The sequence below is a fragment of the Boleophthalmus pectinirostris genome, unplaced genomic scaffold (genome assembly GCF_026225935.1).
Source record: "Boleophthalmus pectinirostris isolate CB_2022bp ecotype Guang Dong unplaced genomic scaffold, ASM2622593v1 HiC_scaffold_22, whole genome shotgun sequence".
NCBI classification, from domain to species: domain Eukaryota; kingdom Metazoa; phylum Chordata; class Actinopteri; order Gobiiformes; family Gobiidae; genus Boleophthalmus; species Boleophthalmus pectinirostris.
This window is the reverse complement of record NW_026571190.1, coordinates 13418545-13440610: the sequence shown is the minus strand read 5'-3', so window position 1 is coordinate 13440610 and position 22066 is coordinate 13418545. Positions and strand designations below refer to the sequence as shown.

The following is a 22066-nucleotide window of genomic DNA, read 5'->3' as shown; positions in this document are numbered from 1 at the left end:
ATGGGTGAATGAGTCTTTCAAACTGAACTGACTTCTTCTGGTATATGACTGAATTGAAAACACCCTGGCTGTTTGTGGGCAAAACTGTAAAATATGCATCCTTCCTCTTCCACCTTTTAAGCTTGAATGTAAAGGAATGACCATGAATGTAAGAAATGTACAGACGGTCATCAAATAATTTTATATACTGAAGTTTAAATAAATATATTCTCCCTGTGCCTTGCATGTTATCTGGAGGGAGTGAATCCAATTCATTTCACTTTCACACAACAATGTACAGCTGTGTAAGTCTTACTTGGTTTTTGATATATTTTATTACTGGATGTCTTAAAATCAGTATGAGTTAGACAGTTGTGACACTCCTTGAAAGCTTTATCTACTTTCCTCAGAGCCTCCATTACACAAGAGTCCTTCATAAAGACAGAAAAAGAGGAGACGCCAAAACAATGAGGACCTTAAGCTTATCACTGACTCTGGCATGCCTTTTTTCTTCACTGTGTGTCCCATATCTAGCCATTCACAGTGTTTAGCAAAAAGCATTTAATCGTTTCTGCTTAGACTCTCTCAGCCTAATTCACAGACTAATGCTAATTGACAATACACAGTTTTTGAATTGAGTTATGAGAAAATGGTTGAATTATGAAACAAAATCAAATAGTCTAACAAAACAATTTTATAGAAAAACATTAACATTAACATATTAATTCATATTCAGCTTGATTAGCTGCTGTCCATTTAGCTGCAGAAATTCTACTATCAATCTGGAAATGCACATGTATTGCTCCCCTCTCAGAATGTGACCAGCCCCTCGCAATATTTAATTTAATTCATTGTTTGACTTATAATCATTCCAATAATTATTTAGGTTAAACATAGAATAGTTCAGTGCAATACAGATCCAGGCCATTATTTTCAGTTCACTCAATGTATGTTTTGTGCCTGGGCGCTGCTCCTCATGCTCTCTGCATCCTGACTTTCTTGGTTCCATTAGCCGTCTGTTTGCCTTGCCTTGGACTGGAAAGAACTGACTTTGCAGAAGGCATGGCAAGGTACTCGCATTTGAGAAACAGCCAAAAACACAGACCTTCTTTATACTGATTTATATAAAGCTACTGGATTCAAATCAACCAATTACAGTGCGGGAATTGCAGAAGTGCCCGCCTTTCTTGGAAAAACAGCCAATGGGAGTATTAGGTGGGCGGGGCCTGTGGCACAACAGCGAAGCATTCAAACCGAACATGGCAGCTGGGAAAGATGACAACGAAAACACGCTAAATAAAAGGTAAGATTTACACGTTATTTAGCGAAACTACAGCAGATTTTACAGTAATAAATTAGCTTTCATTGCGAAAATTCGACGTTCGATATTAATACAAAATAAAACAATTGTGAAAACAGTTCATGCATGCGTACTGCCTCGTTAACTTACTAGCCATTGATGCAGATTATTGACCATCAAAAACATTTGATGGTCAATAATCACTGGTCAGGCATATACATGATTCTTTTAACAGTGTTGATAAAACGTGTACAATGAAGTGAAGCCTAGAGTGTGCTGCGAAAGTTCTTTGCAGTGTTGTCAGTGTGCAAGAGTGCTTTGGGAAACACTGTAATGCTGCTAAACTGTTACCAAGTCTGCAACCTCTTCTCTCGCCCCCTTTCTACTAATAAAACATATCCCATTTATTTATGTATACCAGTATTTATCAGTACTCGGTTTATCAGTGAAACAACATGGCAATATTACTGCCAGTCAAAATGTCAAATAAAAGCAGTCTCTTTATATTAATAATAGCATAATTATACCGTGCAGCTATGGTCTGGTGAGTTTATCTACGAACTAGAGCTGGGTGATGTGACAAAATGTACATATTTTTTCCCTTGTATGAACTGACCACAATACATTTTTTTTTTTTTTTTTTTAACAATGAAACATTAAATGCATTCATTACTATTTTTCTGAACATGAACAATACAGAATTTGAATAACTGCAATAAAAAAAAAAAAAAAAAAAGTCAAATTTCTTCCTTCAGTGTCTGAACTCCAGACCACATGCTTCTACTGACAGAGGATTGGCTTTGGACCTCCTTGACTGAAAAGGCCCAACCATATTACTGACAGTTAAATGACTCTCAGTCTTAATTCAAATTTGACTTTATAGTGTTTCTACAAAGTGATTTGTAAGTGGGTGAATTGGGTAAAATACTTTTCTTAATAGGTTAACAAATGATTGAATTATTTAAGTTTTCTGTTCCATTTCAAGAAGTTTTTAGTGCTTGTTTCCACAATTGTATTGAGCTGTAAGACATTTTTGAGTATTCATTGTATTCTTACCTCTGTCTCTCCAGAGTTGCCGAGACCACAGCAAGGATGCCTCCTGCAGACTCGGCTCCTCTCACTCCCCTCGTCTTTAACCCAGACTTCTTTGTGGAGAAGCTTCGTCACGAGAGTCCAGATGTGTTTGTGGAGGTGGTCCTGAGTAATGTGACACGCCTCATAGATTTGCCCGGGACAGAGTTCTCTCAGCTGCTCGGAGAGGACAGCCCCAAGACCCCAACAGGCTCCAACACAGGCTTCTTCAGATCCTTCAACTTCCTCAAACGCAAAGGTGAGAAGGAAATTGAGGCTGTTTATTTGGTTGTACAATTATATGTATGTTTTCAAATCAGGATTCAGTTCACAGTGCAAATTTAAACATGCCTTGGATCAAACATACAAACAACGTACACAGACATGTCTTGGATCATGGAAAGATGCTACAGTACGTAACTAAACATAGACTAAAATAAAAGCATGTTCTTTCATGTTTAATTTAGAAAAACATGCATCCTTACCCTGAGCGAGCTTGCATCTCCACAGACCTCTGCAAAAATACTCTTATTTGGCCTGCATTAGGGCCTCCTGCTTGTTTCCATGGAAATGTTGTTACTTGGCTGGCTATAATCCTCCACAGTATGGCATCAAACTGATCTATCTCGATGGAAAATGTTTAACTTTCATGTGGTCATGCAGGTGCCTTGCCTCCTCCAGAAAGTTATGTATGTATGCATGAAATGCATGAAGCCATAATTCCCTTCTTTGCAGATAAAGGCGTTCTCTTTGGGACTCAGTTGAATGAAACTTGCATCGCTCAGATCTACCAGCTCATGGAATACCTCAGCAAGAGTAAGTGCAGGCACTTTTAATTACAAACGTGAATAATTTATCTGAGTATCTGTAAAATTTGTTGCCTTACACATCAAAAGTGCTGGTAGACGATCCAGCTGTTATGAGTGTATGTATTACATAGATCTTTTGTCTGTTTGCCTTAGACCTGCATGTGGAGGGTCTCTTCCGTGTCCCGGGGAACAGTGTGCGGCAGCAGACCCTCCGGGAGCTGCTCAGTCTGGGGCGGAGGTGGATTGGAGCTCAGGAGACTTCCATCCAAACGACGTGGCCTCTCTGCTCAAGAGTCTCCTGGGAGAGCTGCCTGAACCCTTGCTCACACACAGACACTTCCATGCTCACCTCAAGATTGCAGGTACATGATAGACCAGGGGTGTTTATTATTTTTTCCATGGGATCAGAAACAGAAAATATTGTGGAGGGCTGGGCCAAAATGCTTAACTCAATTCTGCATAATATTAATTGTATTTCTATATAAAAAGCATCAAATAGCATTGTTTTGACAAGCTGGTAAGACTAAGAGTTTATGTTTTGAATAAGCAATGAAAAAGTTAGGCTGCCTTACAAAAAATGTAATTTAAAAAACACCTCTAATATAAAAGCAATGCAGCTTTAGTCTATGCATGAGGTAAAATGATAAAAATATGTTTATTTTTTAGTAATTCCAAATTAGCTTAAATGGGCCAGTCAGAGTCAGCCAAAGGGCGATATGTGGCCCGGGAGCTGTACAATGCCCAGGTCTGTGGTAGAAGGTAAATCTTTTATTGTCACTTAGATTAGAACATGCAAAACATAAATACTGATGAGTGTAGTAAGAGGGGAGCAGTACAAGACTTATATCCAGGAAAACGTCCTTCATACACTAGGCTTATTTAGCTTATAAAGTCTTGACTTATTTGATGTCTTTTTTTTTTTCTTGTCTTTCATGGCTGGGCCTTGTTATTGCATGGATGGAAGACATCCAGGAAAACCAATTGCCAGCAGTTATTTTAGTGCATGTTGTCATTGTGTCCTCTGGCAAGACACTTCACCCACATTACCTAGTATGGATTTGCTGATTGAGTAATTTGAGATGGTTGGAGAGATGATGGCACACGCAGATTGCCAGCATCACTTCCATCAGTCTACCCCAGGGCAGCTGTGGCTACAGTATTATCTTACTACCACACAGTGTGGAGAGAATGAATAATGCAGGAAAGTGTAAAGCAACTGAGTGTCTGGAAAAAGCCTCATAGACGAATGCATTATTATTATTTATTTGAGTACACAAATATAATGCCAGTTTAAGGGTCAGGACTGAACAAAGCACAAATCAGGATGCAGCCACATTTTCCCAGTCATCACTAGTTAAAGGGAGCTGGAATACCTGCTTCTGACAGCACACATTATATTTGATTGCACTTTGTCCTTCCTTTCTTTCTTCAGACATAACCCTACTTGACGAACACGGGAACAAGACGGCTGTGCCGAATAAAGAGCGTCAGATCGAGTCCCTGCAGCTTCTGTTCCTGCTGCTGCCACCCACAAACCGCTCACTCCTGAAGTTACTGCTGGACCTGCTGTACCACACGGCCAAACTCCAGGACAAAAACAAGATGTCCACCTTCAACTTGGCCCTGATGTTCGCCCCACATGTGCTCTGGCCAAAAAATGTGAGTAGGAGTGGGCAATATACAAACATACATACATACATACATACATACATACATACATACATACATACATACATACATACATACATACATACATACATACATACAACCCAACAAATTTTCTACAAGTCAGATCACCATTTTAGATTTTTTTTATATTGGTAAAATAAATGGTTAAATCCACCTGTCACTTAGAATATAGCACAGGCTGAGCAGTAGGAGGCGTGGGTGGAAAAAGTGTCTTTGTTTGAGCATCAAGTGACATTCAAGAGAAAATCTTCAAATCTTTGTTTAAGCTGCCCCTGCTCCACTATTCAGAAATCACTGAAAAGGGCCATTATGGTGTTTAAAAGAAACTATAATGTTGGACTTGGCCTGGACCTGTTTCAGATTTTGTGTTTTACCAGTCCTGTGGTACACCCCCACTGGATGATGGCTTGTTCACAGTGTTGTATATTGCCGTACACCTCTTAAATATTACTTAAGTTATCATTAAAAATGTAGAAAATACCTGTAAAATTTGTTATTGTTGCATTTTATGTTTTATTTGTCTTGTAGATGAATGCCAACGATCTGAAGGACAACCTGAAGAAACTGAACACCAGCATGGCCTTCCTCATCAAACACTCACAGAAGCTCTTCAGGGTCAGGAATCTGTGTTTAAAAAAAAAAAAAATGTTGTTATCCTTTTTAAAATACCTCCCTCTGATGCTTTAGGCTCCTGGTTACCTCAGAGATTTTGCCAAGCAATACTTCAGTGGGACCAATGTTCTACAGAGCAAGGTAAACTTAAGGGGCCTTTATTACAGCTTTGCAATTCAACAAATTTTAATAGAATCCTGATTTGATTGCTTGAAAGACTTAATGATGGGTGAGGGGTTATCACTCAAATATATCTTGGAAAACATGCATTATTACTGTGAACGGGTTTGGCTCTCCACAGATCTGACCTGTCACTTGGCCTTGAGAGTAGTTGTTGCTCATTGAAACAAGCATGAAGTGGACCCTCAACCCCCAAAAAATAAATGTTTTAACTTTTTTGTAACTGATCAGAACAATAATTACACAATTGAACAGTCCTTCTTGACCTGTCCTTGTTGTTTCAGGATGACCTGGAGCTTATGTCCCTGAACGCCTCCCCGGTGCAGAGGAGAGCTGTGCCCCAAAAGAGGACTGCAACTGGTGCTTTAGTTCAGGACCACTGCCCCTCCCCTGCCTCCCAGTACACGGAGGACGCCCTCAAAGAACTTTTCAGACACGTCAATAACAACATGCCCGACTCCGCTAAGAAGAAGAAACTCGTCCGCCAGGTCGGTTGACAGATTGAAGGTCATTTGATGTCATTATACAGTTTTTATAGTTTAAATTGAGCTGGAGGGCAGCTCAGAATTTGAATGCAGATGTTGTGACCTGGTTATGATTAATGTCACTAATATTGGGCCTATCCACAAGCACAAACAAACTAGCACTGGCCAGTTCAATGTCTTCTCAGGCTAGTTTACATGTAATATTTTGGTCCCAATTATTATTGTGTACTTCTTTCTTTTGCTTAATGCTTATTGTTTGTAGTAAAATAGTTCATCTATAAAGGGGTTTCTTGGGATAATCCTGCTTTTACACCTAGGTGTTATCATGCCTACAGATGCACAGACGTCAGCTTCCTCAATTCAGTCGTAGTTGGCCCAGATTTAACTTTTATTTACTGAACAGAAAAAGATGGATTGGTGTATCTCTAAGTTTTGTCTTATTTTATTTATGTCTAAAAGAAATCAATATTGTCAACCTCTGTACTGGTATCGGTTGATATCGGGTATCTGCAGCTACTTAAAGACATAGAATGAGAATTTGTATCGGAGCTGAAAAAGCTAGTCCCTAGTCATGACCTATATGACCTAGGCCTATATGTTTGTGTTTATAGTTGGTGAAACAGACTGGAACCCCGACCTCTGATTGTCTTCAGGTCTCTGCAGGTCCCAAAAAACATCCACGATCACGCTCCTTTGGTGGACTCATCAAGGTACTTCAGCATGTGCTGGGAAAAATAGTTGTTTGGTCACGATTTGATCCTGGTTTAGTCCCTCTTTAAACATGGTCTAGTTCTGGTTCAGTTCTGGGGTTAGTAGTTTAGTTCCAATCCACTCTGTTTAGTGTACAAGTGTGAATGTACTCAATGAATCAGAATGCTAGGGCTGTGGTCCTTTATAAGGATTTATATGGGCCACAGGAGAAAGGAGAGGCCATGGAGTAAAATCAGTTTTGGGAGTGACAGTTTAATCTGCCTTTTCATTTATGAGCATGTGGTTTACTAGGAGTTGTGGGCATATAGTAGTTTTTGCAGATCCTAATAATTTTGAAAGCAGACATTTAATATATCACATTTTTAGCGTAAAAATCGTGGTGACCAGCTGACTGCAGAGAGAAGACTTCGGCATATTTCTCCAGAGGTAGCTATGAGAACAGGGAGAAAAACAGGAAAAGAAAATGTTTTACTGCAGACTGTGAGTAACCATGGAACCATCATACTTTCATTAATATCGGTGTTACTTGATTGTATCTTAATGTATTGTATCCACAGGTGAACAGTCCAAATGGTCATCTTATTGGAAAGGCAGGGCTAATCGTAAAACCCAGACTTTAAGGAAAAAGTTGTCAAGACTTCAAGGGTAAGTTGCATCTAGTATCTACTCTACCCTGTAATGTAATAAATTATGCTATTTTAAAAAAAAATTTTCTTAATTAAAAACGTAATTCTCACTTTTTTAATGCAGTCTGAGCATCCAGTTATTTACAGTAATGAGTTTATAAGGGTGTTTCTAACCACAACTAGCATGCTAACAGTGCTTTCTGGTTCATAAAAATAAAAACACAAGACAGAAGACTTATGCTACATGGACAAACATTGGGTACTGGCTCTTGAATCCTGGTATTTCACTCTTTAATAATTGATAACGGATGTAATGTATATGCTTGGACATTAATTTATCATACAAAAACTCAGTAAAGCTTGCGATGATGCAGAGTAGTTAAGCAGTATAAATAACAAAATAAAGTTGAATGTCTCTTCCCCCTTTTTCTCTGCTCACTGTCCAGCAGAATAAATCTACCCAAAAATATTGGTATGTTGTTGTTTATGAAACGTGATCCTCAGAAAAAAAGTTGACTGCCTGTGTTCTTCTGTTTTCAGCCTTCTCCGCTGATGCCCCACTCCTGTTTCTCTCCTCAGGATGTCTCACTATGAGCCCGCACTTGTCACTCTCTCTTTTTTTCTTAATCTTTTCTTTTTATTTTTAGTGAGTTTTAGCTGTGACTAACTGTTTGGAACTGAGAAACCAAACCATGACTCAAGAACCTATTTGACATTTTGAGACTGTTGGTATAGCTATTAATGCTACTAGAAATGTATCTTAAATCCTAACCTTTAGACATTTAAGGAACTCTGAAAGTATAATGCCTGAAATGTTCCACAGTATGCTATAAAACATTTTTTTTTTTTTTTAAATCTGCTGATTCAAAAGGAAAAAAAAAAAACTCGAAAAACATGGATTCTTACTGTGAGCACTTGGTTTGGTTACGCCACCTCCATGGAGATAGATTTTTTTATTATTTATTTTTATACCATACTGTGAAACATTCCAGGAAAAGCAATAACATCTCCATGCTGACGTGGCAAACCCTCCACCAGAAAGCGTACATAATCTACCTTTAAACCAAAATTAGGCACAGTAAAGTTATGTGCTTTGTAAATTTGCTATATAAAAAAATAAAGTAATGTCGTATTATACAAACTAATACCAAAACCATCTTTCAGAAAAACACAAAAAATATATAAAATACATTTATGAATTAATTTAACTGGTGATACACAATATGGTCCAATCTAATATCACAAATGTATTAATACACACATTTTTCATTTAGAGTCTTGACATTTCGTTTGGTTTCTTTGTTTCATAAATGCTTTTAAACTTGTGTGTGTTGTGTTGCTGCTGTAAATAAGTAACCACTATCTTGCTGAGTCTGTAGTCTGGAGTATTTATACATGTACAGAATAAGCCTCTTTTAATATGAATTTTATAATGTTTTTGTAACACTGGTATGGTACAAAATGATGAAATGAAAAGCAGGCATAATATTGCTGCCTCCAAAAAAAAGTCTCTGCCCCTGCTCTGGGTGGCAGTGGGTCAGGGCTGGCCATTGCCGCTTGCGGTTTTAATTTTGTTTTAATTTTGTTACTGGGACTGAATTTGGTCAGTACATGTTTGACCATATCTACGTTAAATGTGAATTATTACTTGAGTTTGTGGATTTTTGGGTGATTTTAAGAAGCTGTGAGTCGTTGGTTACAGAAAGTTGGTAGAAGGTTGTTTTATGTCTAGGTTTGTTGGAAATGATGGTCTTAAAAAACAGTGTCAATATTTAAGGGACAACTTTTTTATATATATAACACTGTCTATAATGATGACTATGTCAGCTATAAAAACTTGAATAGTGTTGATTTTTCACTTAGTGACCTTGGCTTATTTGTAATAGAAACTTTAAGTATTACAATTTGCATTTGCGATTGTTTACAAATCAGGATTTTGTACGCCAACTAATGTTAAAGGGGCCCATATTCTGCTATTTTCTGATCTATGTTATAATGTTTCCTCATCACAAACATACCTGGAGTTGGATTTTGTTTCATTCCCACATGTTTAAATACAAACCCTGTAGTTCTTCTCTCAAACCAAAAACACTCTGTTCCACATTGTGATGTCATGTGGTACAGGAAGTGCTTTTGTGGTTTTTAAACTCCATACACCTTTCTTCTAGAATCATTTGCGTGATTTCAGCCCTGGAATTGCCTGTAATGATTGACTGAGTTTGATTGATTCTAGTTGTTGTTGTCTAGTAGTTGTAATAGTATTTTTTTTTTAAGACAAAAAGTAGTCATAACTACCACTTATCATCACAAGGTGGAACAGAGCATTTTAAGCTTTAGAGATGAAAACCGACTAACAATATAGGATGACTCAAATGTATGAATGAATCAAAACACAACTCTAGGGATGTTTTTGATGAGATAACAACATTATAACATGATTTAAAGGTCACAAGAGTCAATTTTGTATAATATAGGACCTTTAACTTCTAAACAAAAACAGAAATCACATACAGTTGACAATAGGTTTGCTGCAGGGACAGCAGTTTTAATTCTAAAATAACATTGTTTGCAGAAGACATTTTTGCATGTTTGCAGTCTTAGTCTAAGAGATCATTTGTGTAGTCCTTGTTGAAGTTTTTACATTTAAGTCTTAATTTGCACATTTCAAAGGTACAAAAATATACATTTTACAGTAGTCAGTACGATTGTTGTCTGGTTATAATCTGATTTTTCCAGAGAACTGGCCAAAGTTTGCAGTTGGCCAACCAGAGTTATTTAAGTCACATAATTTAATCTTTAAATAATACAATATCAAGTCTGTAGACATAAAAATTGCAGGTTTGGGGCTTTTTATATATGATGAAAATGTTGAATGCATTTTTAGACTTTGGGATTTTCAGTTAGTTTTTTTTTTTTTTTTAAAGTGCAGAACTTCAACAGTTTTTGTATCAGTTTCTGTGTATGAAATACTTTGAGGGTTTGATGGTGCAGTGGACGTTGACATGAGGGTTCTGTGAATTGTATATGTGAGGCGTTTTACTTTAGGAAAGGTTTCTGATGGGACTGGGCGATATGGCAATAAAAAAAAAAATCTATTTTTCCCCTCCTTCGATTGTCAGCGACGGGTGGATTAACAATCACAGTAAAGCCTAAACTCTCAGAAGATGGCTTTAATATCCCTCCGTGGAAAGAGCTACGAACTACATGAATGTGATAAAAAAAAAAAAATTGCTACATCGCCCATCCCTAGGTTTTGAATCATTTTGATGGGAAAACATTTTATTGTACCAGTGTCTTTTTTTTAAATGAGTTTATGAACAAATTTTTCTCTTAAATGTTTATTTTAATTACCTGAACTACTGTCTACTGTATGTAAGTGGGTCAGATTCATTTGTAGCATGATACAAGATTTAAATGATTCTTAGTCATATGTTACACCACATTTCTTAATATTTTTAGGTGTTTTAAACAGTTAATACTTATTTTACACATTTCCTCAAACTGAAGGGACTGTTACAAAGTTTAGTTTATTTTTGTATTTGTTGATAATAATGACACTTAAGAGAACAGTCCGCTTTGGATTAAAGCGAGTTTCTCATTGCGTCTGTCTGTTTATTTATACTTGTATGTAAGCATTTTTGTTTAGTTTTCTTCACATATTAAAATGGGCTGTATCTATTTTTTTTAGCAGTTATTAGAGAAAAGTTGTAGTATATAGTTAAATATCTTAACCTGTATATTTTTATTGCATGGACTGAGAGAATACTACCTCTCCTACATTAATATAAATTGAGAATTAATTCAATACGGTATACTAACATTACTTATAAAACACACACACACACCTTACCTTTCCACAAACAACACACAAATATGATCTGACAGTACAACTTTTATTCATTTGAAGTGAAAACCGTTAAGAGCGTAATGCTGCCAACTGAAATTTTATGCATTTAATCGGAAGTACTATTACATTTTAACAATGCAACATTTTGTACAATTATAGTTGACTTGATACTTAAATGTATACCCCCATAGAGGTATAATAATGTCTTATTAGTAATTATAGATTCATGATTGAGACAATAAAAAACAAGACATCAGTTTTCTTGTTAAAAAAGGATACTTGAAATGCATTTGTCTTCAGTTGGCAGTAAGACACTCCTGCACTTTACTATAGTAACAATGAAATGTACATTTGTTCTTGTTCTCAAGTCAATTCCAGACCAAAATATGACATCTGACCCATTTAAGTAAATCACCCTGTGCATTTATCTGGGAGTGAATTCATTTGAAGGACAGCTCACAATAAATATTTTGAAGATAGACATGTACAGAAGAGGGATAGTGAATTTAGAGATAACATTATAATTGTGCTACTTTTTTCATTTATCTTATGAATTAATAATCATTTAAAGTTTTCCTATTTCAGTCAAGCCAATTATATATACACAGTTGTATTTAGGAGGATTTTCATTTGCTTTTGACCAAAATACAGAAGTAATATGGGGATATATTTATATTTTACATATGATTAAATGTTTGTTCAATATCACATTTAAAGATACAGTATTCCATTAATTCAAATCATTAAAGTGTCTTCTTCGGTGAACAGCAAGGACAAAAAAGTGCTTTTATTTTGCAATTGTTCCTTCACAGAATCTAGCTCCCTGACTGGTTAAAGCTACGGCCAAGCAGAGTAAAGAGGAGCGGAGAGAGGAAGTGGAGGAGAGTATAGAGGTGTTTCTTATTGGATTTTGGTGACAGCTTCGTGGATGGATTGAGCTACGTAGTCGATGTTTTTGGTGGTGAGTCCGCACATGTTGATTCGACCGCTGGCCATAAGATACACATGTTTCTCCTTCACCATGTATTCCACTTGTTTGGCTGTGGACAAGACAAAACACGAGTTAGACTAAAGAAAATCATGTTTGATATACAAAAATTAACCCTTACTACTGTACAAGTTACCCTGTTTCCCCAAATGAATTTACATAATTTTATTACAATAATAATAATACAATTTGCCAATCAGTGCCACCCCATGACCACCACCAACACTCTCACACAAGCCGCATTCATGCTAGACACAGTGCTTCAGTCAAACATTGGTATGCATGCAAATTTCAGCTTTCTGTTTTGCATCATTTTGACAACTTTTTCCACATTCAAAAGATATATTTGGATCCGGTCAAGCGGTAATGGAGGGAAACAGGGGCAGATTTTTTACATTCAAATAGCTCTTATTCAGAAACTAGAGGGACTCTTGAAATAAGTAAGGTATCAGAATGTAGGAAAGAGTTAACACTCCAACAGGGTAAAGTTAACCCTGTGATATTCTTTCAAGTTGTTGACAAAAAATTTAAAAAACTCATGACGGTAACGGAGGGAATGAAATAAGCAGCACTTTGTGGGCAATAAATACAAACAGCGATAACTACCGGTTCCCACTTACATATCCTTAACAAACTGGTTTGAATATTTGCTTAATATAGTTTTATACCATATGGTACAAGATTAGGTTGAAAAAACCTCTTACTTTTTGAGTAATGAGAATTTTTATTAAGAAAGGTCATGGTAACGAAATTGTGCAAGCAAGTAGATTAGAAGGTGCATGATTTTACATAATTTGTCATCTTTTTTCTTACGAATACTTTAATATTACTTCAAAATGAAAGGTAACTATTTCTATAAAATATGTCAGTCCTTCCAAGCAAATTTTTATCATTTTAAATAATTTTTTTTGAAAAATCATGTACCTTCATCAACAGTTCAAAGATTGAATAACACAAGATATGATGAAATACATCAATTTGCAGGTCTTTGAAATTTGGGAAATAATTTTTGTTCCATGTTGCATACATGGTATGTTTAAAATGTATGTAACTTTAGAACCAAAAATGGTACAGAAAAAAGGTCAACAGTTTCATAAACTAGAGTATATATACTATCTGTTGAATACATTTTTATATCAGATGTATTAACTTGAATTTTTGGTCTTGCTGTATACTTCTGCTTGACCGGGCCCATTTGAAAATAAAACAAAAATTTTAAGTCACTATAGCAATGGTCTTGTTTTTTGGATAATTTTGAAACTCATGGATATCTTTTGAACCAAGTTTGTATGGAAATTGCTCTATATTTCCAGACATTTGATAGTATATGGTTTAGTGTTACTCACGGTTGAGGCCGGTGAAGCTGAACATTCCAATCTGAGCTGTGATGTGGTCCCAGGTCCCAGGAGTCCCCAGAGCTAGGAGCTTGGAGCGAAGCTGGTCCCTCATCAGCAGCACTCTGTCTGCCATAGTTTTCACGTTGGCCTTCCTACACAGGACAGAGACAGGGAATTCGTTCAGCTATTATTTGATCTGTTATTTCATAGGTTTTCTTAAAGTTTAATTACAATATTGCACAATTTTGTCTGTGCAAATAAAAATAAATAAATCATGGGAAAATGGGCTCATACATGAGTTATACAGGGACAAAACTTTAAATGAGTTAGCAAACTAAAATTTCTATTTTGGTCAATAATGGTCATGAACAAATTAAATGTGTGAAACAGTGCTAGCCCCAATAAACCCCCAGTGTAATGAAACTGAAATTTGTTCATGATAGACTTCTGTCATAGCAACAATTTAACCCAAACGTTTATAGGATGAAAAAATGACCGCAAAACTCTCATCTTAACATTCACCTGGTGTAAGGATTTAATGGTCACCCATACACTGGACAGGTTTAACTGCACAAGATCTCACCAAACTGGAAAGTACAATTTCCCTTTCACACAGACCTTATTCATAGTAAACAGCAGAAATGGTGATCCTTTACCATTCTGTGAAGAGCTCTGGACAGTTGAGTGTTTTGCTGACGATACGTGCGCCCTGAGACGGAGGGTTGGACCAGGTTGTCCTCACAATCTTCTCCATCTGAGAGAGGGTCCTGGCCAGATTCTCACCATCTTTGGCAACAACTGTGAGGTTCCCCACTCTCTCATCTACAACAGAGCACAGAAACATACAGTGAGAGATTGAATAAAAATACTAAACTAAAACACAGAATTCAAGTGGGTTGTGCCACTGTGGCACCATCTATCTAAAGTCAATAGTAACTAAACAATGCACTGGTATAACAAAATTATACTTTTTTGTTATGACCCACTGATTAACTAAAATTAGAAGCTATAAAGTTACATTTTGTACAAAAACAGGGGCCCCACATTTTTGCTTCTTTGTTTTTATTTTTTTCAGCCTTTTAATCCATATTCTCGAGTAATCTCCTGAATTGAATGTGAAGTAGTCAACTAAAATACAATTTCTTGAAATCGACCTTGATACTTGTATCATAGTTATGCTGATTGACTGATGTTCTAATGTAAATTAAAGTACATTCTTCATCATTCTTGATTCACGCTATAAATACACATTTCTTAAATTTCATTACCAACTCGACATGAGAAAAAAAGTTTCAGATTTTTATTCTGAAAAAGGAACCTCTTTTGCACTACTCTAAACTATGACAGGGGACTCACTGTAGAGGCCAAAGTTCTTGGAGAAAGACTGAGCCACAAACAGTTCAAATCCCTGAGAGACAAAGTAGCGAATGGCCCATGCGTCCTTCTCCAAACTTCCAGAAGCAAAGCCCTGATAGGCCGAGTCAAAGAACACGAACAGGTTCCTCCTCTGGAAACAAAAACATGAACAATTCTTTCAGGTCAACCTCAACTCTCTCAACAAACACACAGCATCATTACAAAGCCTGCCCTATGCTACAAAATCAAGTTAAAAAGTACTGAAGATTTTTTTTTCATGCATACTTTGAAACTTTTAAGTACATTTGGAGAGCAGTACTAGAGGCAGATTAACAGAAATGGGCTGCAGCCTTATGGAAAAAAAGCCTTCAGGAATTCAAACAGCTTTCAATTTTCCTCTTCTTCCCTTCACCTGTTCCTGATAATTGACAGTAGTATTTTATATTTGTAGTAAAACATGTAGTACTAAAAAGGCCACAGATTGCCTTAAAAAGACAGATTTTGCCTCTTTAAAATGGCGATTACCTTCATGATTTCTGCGATCTTCTTCCATTCGTCCTGTGTGGGGTCGGTGCCAGTTGGGTTGTGGGCACAGGCGTGAAGCACAAAGATTGAATGCTCGGGAGCTTTCTGTCAGATACATAAACAAAGAAAATATATTGTTTAATCAACGAGCAAACAAATTCTTTTTGTTGTACTCTACTGCTATTGTTGTAATTCAATATAATTTGGTGCTTAAAAAGGTGCACTATGAAACTTTTGTCTCCATGGAGGCGTTATTGGATTGACTGGAATGTTCCACAATTAGGGATGGGCATGATTAGTCGATTAATCGATAATTGATCATTAAGAATTTCATCGATTACGTTACATTTTACTCGATAAACCGAATGTAAGTTGCTGTGCGTAGCGTGACCAAACAGGGATCCGTACATGTAGCTCTCTGCACTCAGAAGGAGCGAGACACAAACAGTCGGTCAGCCTGCTAGTGCCAAAGCGCAAATGCGTATTTAACGATGACACGCTTTCCGTTCCGGTCGGGACAAGTGGGAGGCCATGTGCACAGTGTACAAAGCAGCACATATGTTTCGGTGTCCAGTGGTTTTTCCCACTGGACAAAGCTTTGCCAGGTGAGAGTAGCGCAATGTTGATGATGAGTCCCTGTACGGTGTCCTGGTTTTGACAAACGCAAATATAGTCACACTAACCTGTATTCCACTGAATCATGTCTTTTAATCTAAGAGAAGTTGACTGCATCAGCGCACAAGAGCTGTATTTTTATCTTCGCTTAGTTTATGCAAATAAGCGATGCGGTTTTAAGTTTCGTTTCTGTGAGAGTTGCGCAAAATTGAATTAAACACATTATAATGTCAAACGGGCTGATGTGGCTCTAGAGTGGTTACGGTTTATATGTTGTAAAGTTGAATTTATTTATGCAGATTAGTAGTGCAGATAGTAATAATAATGATGATCATTTTAATATAAAAACGTTAATGATTAATCGATAATCGATCGTTAATTCTTCCGACGATCGATTAAGAAAATTTCATCGAATGCCCATCCCTATCCACAATATAACATACTTTACAAATTATGGGTGCATTATTGTTCAAATGTCCAAATAAATTTCCGAGATCAATAAAAGTTTAAATGCTGAAATTTAATTGAATGAAATATAAACCTCCAGATCGTCCACAAGTCCATCCAGGTCCAGGCCTCGTTTGTTAGCGTCCCAATAATGATACGGACGGATGTCTTTGAACCCAGCATCAGAGAAGACACCATTGTGGTTCTCTGGAAGTAGATGATTGAAATTTTAACTGCTGTTTACTTAAACATAGCACACTTCAGTTGAATACTGACCCCATGTGGGCGCAGAGACATAGACAGGAGTGGCCGTGTTGTTGGTGCCATTGTACCAGCGACGGAGGAAGTCTGCCCCAATCCTCAGAGCTCCAGTACCCCCCAGACACTGCACTGCTCCCACCTGCAACACACAAGGGTTTACTTTCATTACTTATTTTTAATCAGTTCAGATGTTTTCTTTTGACTAAGGTTATTTTAGATTTTGTCAAATAAAGGCAACATTTATAAAATAATTAAATCTCATCTTCAAAAATCATTTTTATCCAGTGTCCACTGGTGGAGTCATTCCCAACCTGGGGGGTCCCTGGAGTTCATAGAAAAGCTGTCTAAACTACATTGAGTTTTAAAGAAGGAATGGCATTTTAATTGCTTCTAAAGTATTTTCTAATGTTCTATAACATCATTATTAACCAGAAAACAATGATATTTTCCTTTAATAAGACAAAGGTTTCTCAGGTGAGAGAAGGACGTTAAGGAGTTAACATGGGGTCGCTAGAAGAAAAAATTGAAAAGCACTGCTCTAATGAGCCAGCCACATAACACATAATAAAATGTGCTGGGCAACTGCCGTTCCTTCCAAGCAAACTGCCCAACTGTTATTTTATGTTCCCTCATTCCCTCCCTCGTTCCCTCTATGTCTGTTTATTACTAAACGGTTTTGCCCTTTTTAAACACAACACTGTCCCCTGGTGGCCGCTGCTCACCCTGTTCTCTGCGATTGCACTGCTCTCATCTCCCAGAGCCACTTTGGAGGCTGCAGACCTGAACTCTGGCAGTCCCAGAATGGGAAGGTACTCATGATTCAAAGATGTATCCTCCACAATAAGGCGCTCCACCTTCTTCACCACCGGCAGCACCCACGGCTGGCAGTCATCTGTACGGTACGCTAAGAGACAAAAATGATACAATGTTATTTTAGGGCTGCATAATATTAATAATTTCTATTTCTATAGTACTTTTCTGAGCAAGTTCCAAAGTGCTTTACATACAATCAGAAAAGAATAGAAATTAAAAACACAGTTTAAAAAGTACTAAAGGAAATACAAAAATACTGACAAATGCCTTTTCAATCATCACAACAACTGTATAGATTATGATATCAGAAGTGTTCGGCCCTAGTTTGCAAACTAGACACAGTATTACACATGGCCGTTTTTACACATTTTAATTTGGTAGGTTTTTACAGTATTCATTTTAGACAAAATTTGTCCCCTCACTCTCCATACCCTTCCTGTGTTACTGTGGCAGAGTGGTTATTCCGTCTCCTACCCCTCAGAAAGGAGGATGTGAGTTAGAATGCTGAGCTTTCCATGTGGAACTGCATGCTCTTGTGAAGCAAGAGTTGTTTAGTTGTGGCAACAGTGTAAAACCATAAGCATAAAGCCATAATCTTGTATGTGGGAAAGCCTAGAATAGCACAGTAACGTGAGTATTATCAAAAATCTGAGGTTAACCTTAATCAGACTCTAAGATTCCACTGATCCATTGTACATTTAATTACTGAGAATCGTGTTGCAGCAAGTCAGAGCCACAGCTGCCAAGAGCCAACAACCCCTTGAACAACCAAACACAATATTGTCATGCAACAACAAGATCAAATCCCACATACAATTTAATCATGGTATTCTCCTCACAATAAAAACCTATTATTTATTAGGCTTCAAGACCCAAATGCAAATCTAAGTAGGGTGGACAACATATCATTGCCAATATTGGTATTAGTAATATTACAGGATTTGTTCAGATATTGTTAATGAAAAAGTATTGTGATATCAGACCAACATTATTTTCTTAGTTGGCCTAGTCTATGTGCCCATGTGTCATTCGGTTTGGTCTCAGCGCATCAGATTAATTAGTTAAACTAGCAAAGCAATAGAAGATGCTATATGTTCTCATAATCATTATAAAAAAATATATAAATATAGCATATAACATTTCAATATTTTTGTGAAAAGCTAATTTGTGAAAGTAGATTTTCGTGGGCCATTATTTTTGGCAAAAATCAATCAACAGTCACAATAAATAAATGGATACAAGTTTGTTTCTTTTTTTTACTCAAAATCTGTATGGTAGGACCTCTGTGTTACATCATTTGGAGCAGTGGGTGTAAGTTACCTGCATTTTTGACTAAGGTTAGGACAATAAATGATAATATCTTTTATTGTGATAAAAAGGGTTGACTATAATTGTTTGTAGGACATCTTATATAACTGTGATAATAGGCAACAAAGATAATCAACATTATATATTGTCACCAGAAAGGGCAGAGAAAGTTATCCATGATGTTTTCTTCTAGATCACTGTTGTTTTCACTTTTCAATTCTTTTCAGTTATTCATAAACTGTCAGCAACTTTCATCATTATTGTGAAATAATCATTAATCACAATTATATTGTCCATGATACTCGTGACATCAAATTTCAAATATCATCCCATGCCTATTTTTGACTCCATAGGAACTCCATGAATCCTGTATCAAGTATCACAGATTCAAAGTCCTGCTGCGTCCCAGACAAGGAGTATTACAAGGTCAATCCAGTAATAGTGGGTGTACCTTATCACAAAGAAAAATTCAAACAAAGACTAAATTTGAACTAAATCAGATAAAATGGGACCAACCCAGATGCAACTGATTCAGAAATACATGACATCTTTCCAATATGCCGTAGAGCTTCTTGGTGTGATTTAGGAATTATATGCAAAGTCAAACCAGCAGTGAGGTTAGCCACTGTAGTGTAAACAAACTTACCAGAGTATACCAGTAAAATACAGAGAGCTTTTAAATTCTGGTCTAAAGAGAAAGAGGGTAACAAAACATAAGTTGAATAGCCCCGAATTACACCCTCTGTAACTATTATGCCAGAAGATGCACATTTTAAGAGGTTTAGACAGTAATTGTTATTAATTGTTCCAAAATAAATAACATACAAAAGCAAAGCGTTAACTTTACTGAAAAACAAAATGTAAAATCAATAACAGACCGTTTTTGGCAATTTAAGGAATAGAACTACTTAAAGCAGGAATGGGGAGTTTTGTGTTTTTAGTTTTCTTACATGATAAATCGTATTCCTTCAACAAGAATAGACAGACACCAAAACTAACTTTTATGACAAAATTATAATTATAGCATACACCAATCTAAGCACTAAACTGAGCAATCACAAGCCATGTCACGCTTTTCTAAATCCCTTTCATTTCATAAACATTTGCTGCAACTGTCAAACTATAGGCTAATTCGTGGTTGCTAGCTCCAATGTTAGCATGCTGCAAAGGTCAAACCATAAACAATGACCGTAAATAGCCCTACGATCATAAATATTAGGTTTGACTGATATGGAAAGTTGTCGTAATAATTAGGATCCAAGTGCATTGTCATGAGTCGTAGTTCTCCCATTCATTCTTCCAGACAAGGCTAACTTAGTATTAGCGTAGCATTAGCTTGGAGGACGTTCATAACCCAGGCGTTTCAGTGAGGGGCGGAGCTATGGTAGGTCACTTGCTTAGTTGTTGGAATTACCTTGGAAAAATGGGAAAACTACTCAAAAACAAACAAAAATAGAGTTTATAACTATAAGAGAATAGGAGAAAATTTCTTTGTTTTTGCGTAGGGTGATCATGGGAAATTCACACATCTTTCACTTTCATCGGTCACTACTTTCATAAGATTACTTTTAAATCGTGCATTTTAAACGTAATTTAAGAGTGTTTAATAATTACTTCAATCCTCATTCATGACCATACATTAACAATACAGTTCATGATTATTGCGAAAAAGTGCATAAACTAAACCTACGCTCAATGGGACGAAATGCCAAGGATTTAGTGCGCTTCACTTAGCTTAGCATTAGCTTCCCCTACCTCCGACTCCGAGGTTCACCTTCTGCGGATGTGGGTCCTCCTTGAAATCGGCCGTAAGTTTGAAGACAGCTACCGGTGGGGCTTGGGGCACGTCTGTGAACACCGACATAGCTCGTTGGCTCTGTAAAGACAGGGAGTGTGGGGAGAATACACCGAGTTGCAGCTGATCGCAGAGACCGGAGGAGGGAGCAGGAGACGCCGGGAACAGTTCAACCTTCAGCCGCTTCAGGACGGACACAAGGGGGCGTGGGCGCAGGGAGCCAATGGGAAAGCACGCACTACGGGCGAAGTTGACAGCTTGCCAATCAGAATGCAATAAAAAAGGACACAAGAAGCAGCAATCAAAGCATTGTAAGACTGATAAGAGATCACTTTTAAGACTGATACGAGATAATAAAAGATTATTATCTCGTATCAGTCTTAAAAATCTAATTAATTGATAGTGCATAGATTTAGACTTAGACAAAATATATATCCACAAGAAAAATTTATTGGACACAGTAGCTCACTCATCACAATATAAAATAATAACAAAGAGTAAAAAAAAATATATATAAATTGTAATAATAAATTCTAAATAAGTAGCAAAAGAGATATCAAGAGATAGGTGTCAAATAAGGCATAATTATATAAATGTATATCTACAAGTCAAAGTAAAATAGAAAAATAAGTAATAAAATATAAAGTCTCAGTTATATACAAGATTATCTGATGAATGACAGGGCAAAAGGTTATCTGTTACATAGGGGTGAGTTGTACAGTTGTAGGAAGCGTTATCTGTTACATAATGGTGAATTGTTGTACATCTGTATGGAGTAAGTAAGTCCCTATTTATATAGCACTTTTCACAGACATTTTTTGTCACAAAGACACTTTACAGATCATTACATTCAGCATTATTCATTCACTCTATACCTGGTGATGGTAAACCATTGTAGTAGCCACAGCTGCCCTGGGACAGACTGAGAGAAGCACAGCTGCCATGCCAATCAACACCAACAGACTTCCATCTGCGTGGAAATGTGTAAAGGTTATACCCCTCCATAAAGGGAGTGACCCCAGCAAACTTAATAATTATAGACCAATCTCAATTATCAATAGCATTGTTAAAGTCTATGAGAAATTAATTTTTAATCAACTGTCCGAATATTTATTGAAAAATAATCTTCTATCAGTCTGGTTTTAGAAAGTATTTTTCAACAACTTCTGCTTTACTAAAATTTACCAATGATATTTTTTCGGGTTTTGACAATAATATGCTCACTGGTGCCTTATTTATTGACCTCACAAAAGCTTTTGATATGGTTGACCATTACCTTTTACTGGACAAGCTTCATTCTATAGGCCTTGAC

At 36.7% G+C, this 22066-nt stretch overlaps 2 protein-coding genes across 2 annotated transcripts; one reads left to right on the top strand and one right to left on the bottom strand.

The window, feature by feature from the left end:
* Positions 1–1218: 1218 nt before the first annotated feature.
* arhgap19 (Rho GTPase activating protein 19) lies at positions 1219–11195 on the top strand. The gene is given in 13 exon segments (XM_020920171.2): positions 1219–1282; positions 2350–2609; positions 3086–3166; positions 3313–3381; positions 3384–3521; positions 4592–4818; positions 5377–5463; positions 5536–5601; positions 5925–6128; positions 6737–6835; positions 7203–7316; positions 7394–7481; positions 8003–11195. Coding segments are annotated over 12 exon segments (1452 nt in total). The 5' UTR covers positions 1219–1238; the 3' UTR covers positions 7457–7481; positions 8003–11195.
* Positions 11196–11334: 139 nt separating this feature from the next.
* LOC110155948 (aspartate aminotransferase, cytoplasmic-like) lies at positions 11335–20949 on the bottom strand. Its single transcript, XM_020920124.2, has 9 exons — positions 20715–20949; positions 17561–17742; positions 16854–16977; positions 16672–16784; positions 15516–15620; positions 14991–15141; positions 14291–14456; positions 13644–13786; positions 11335–12349 (listed from the first exon to the last, which is right to left on the bottom strand). The coding sequence occupies exons 1-9, from the start codon at positions 20821–20823 to the stop codon at positions 12210–12212; spliced, it is 1233 nt and encodes a 410-aa protein (XP_020775783.1). The 5' UTR covers positions 20824–20949; the 3' UTR covers positions 11335–12209.
* Positions 20950–22066: the final 1117 nt, after the last annotated feature.

Coding starts and splice junctions, on each gene's coding strand:
- LOC110155948 (XM_020920124.2), bottom strand. CDS start 20,823: ATGTCGGTGTTCACAGACGTGCCCCAAGCCCCACCGGTAGCTGTCTTC. Junction 16,785..16,853: donor TGTCTCTGCGCCCACATGGG/GTCAGTATTCAA, acceptor ATCTACTTCCAG/AGAACCACAATGGTGTCTTC. Junction 13,787..14,290: donor CCAGAGCTCTTCACAGAATG/GTAAAGGATCAC, acceptor TGTCCTGTGTAG/GAAGGCCAACGTGAAAACTA.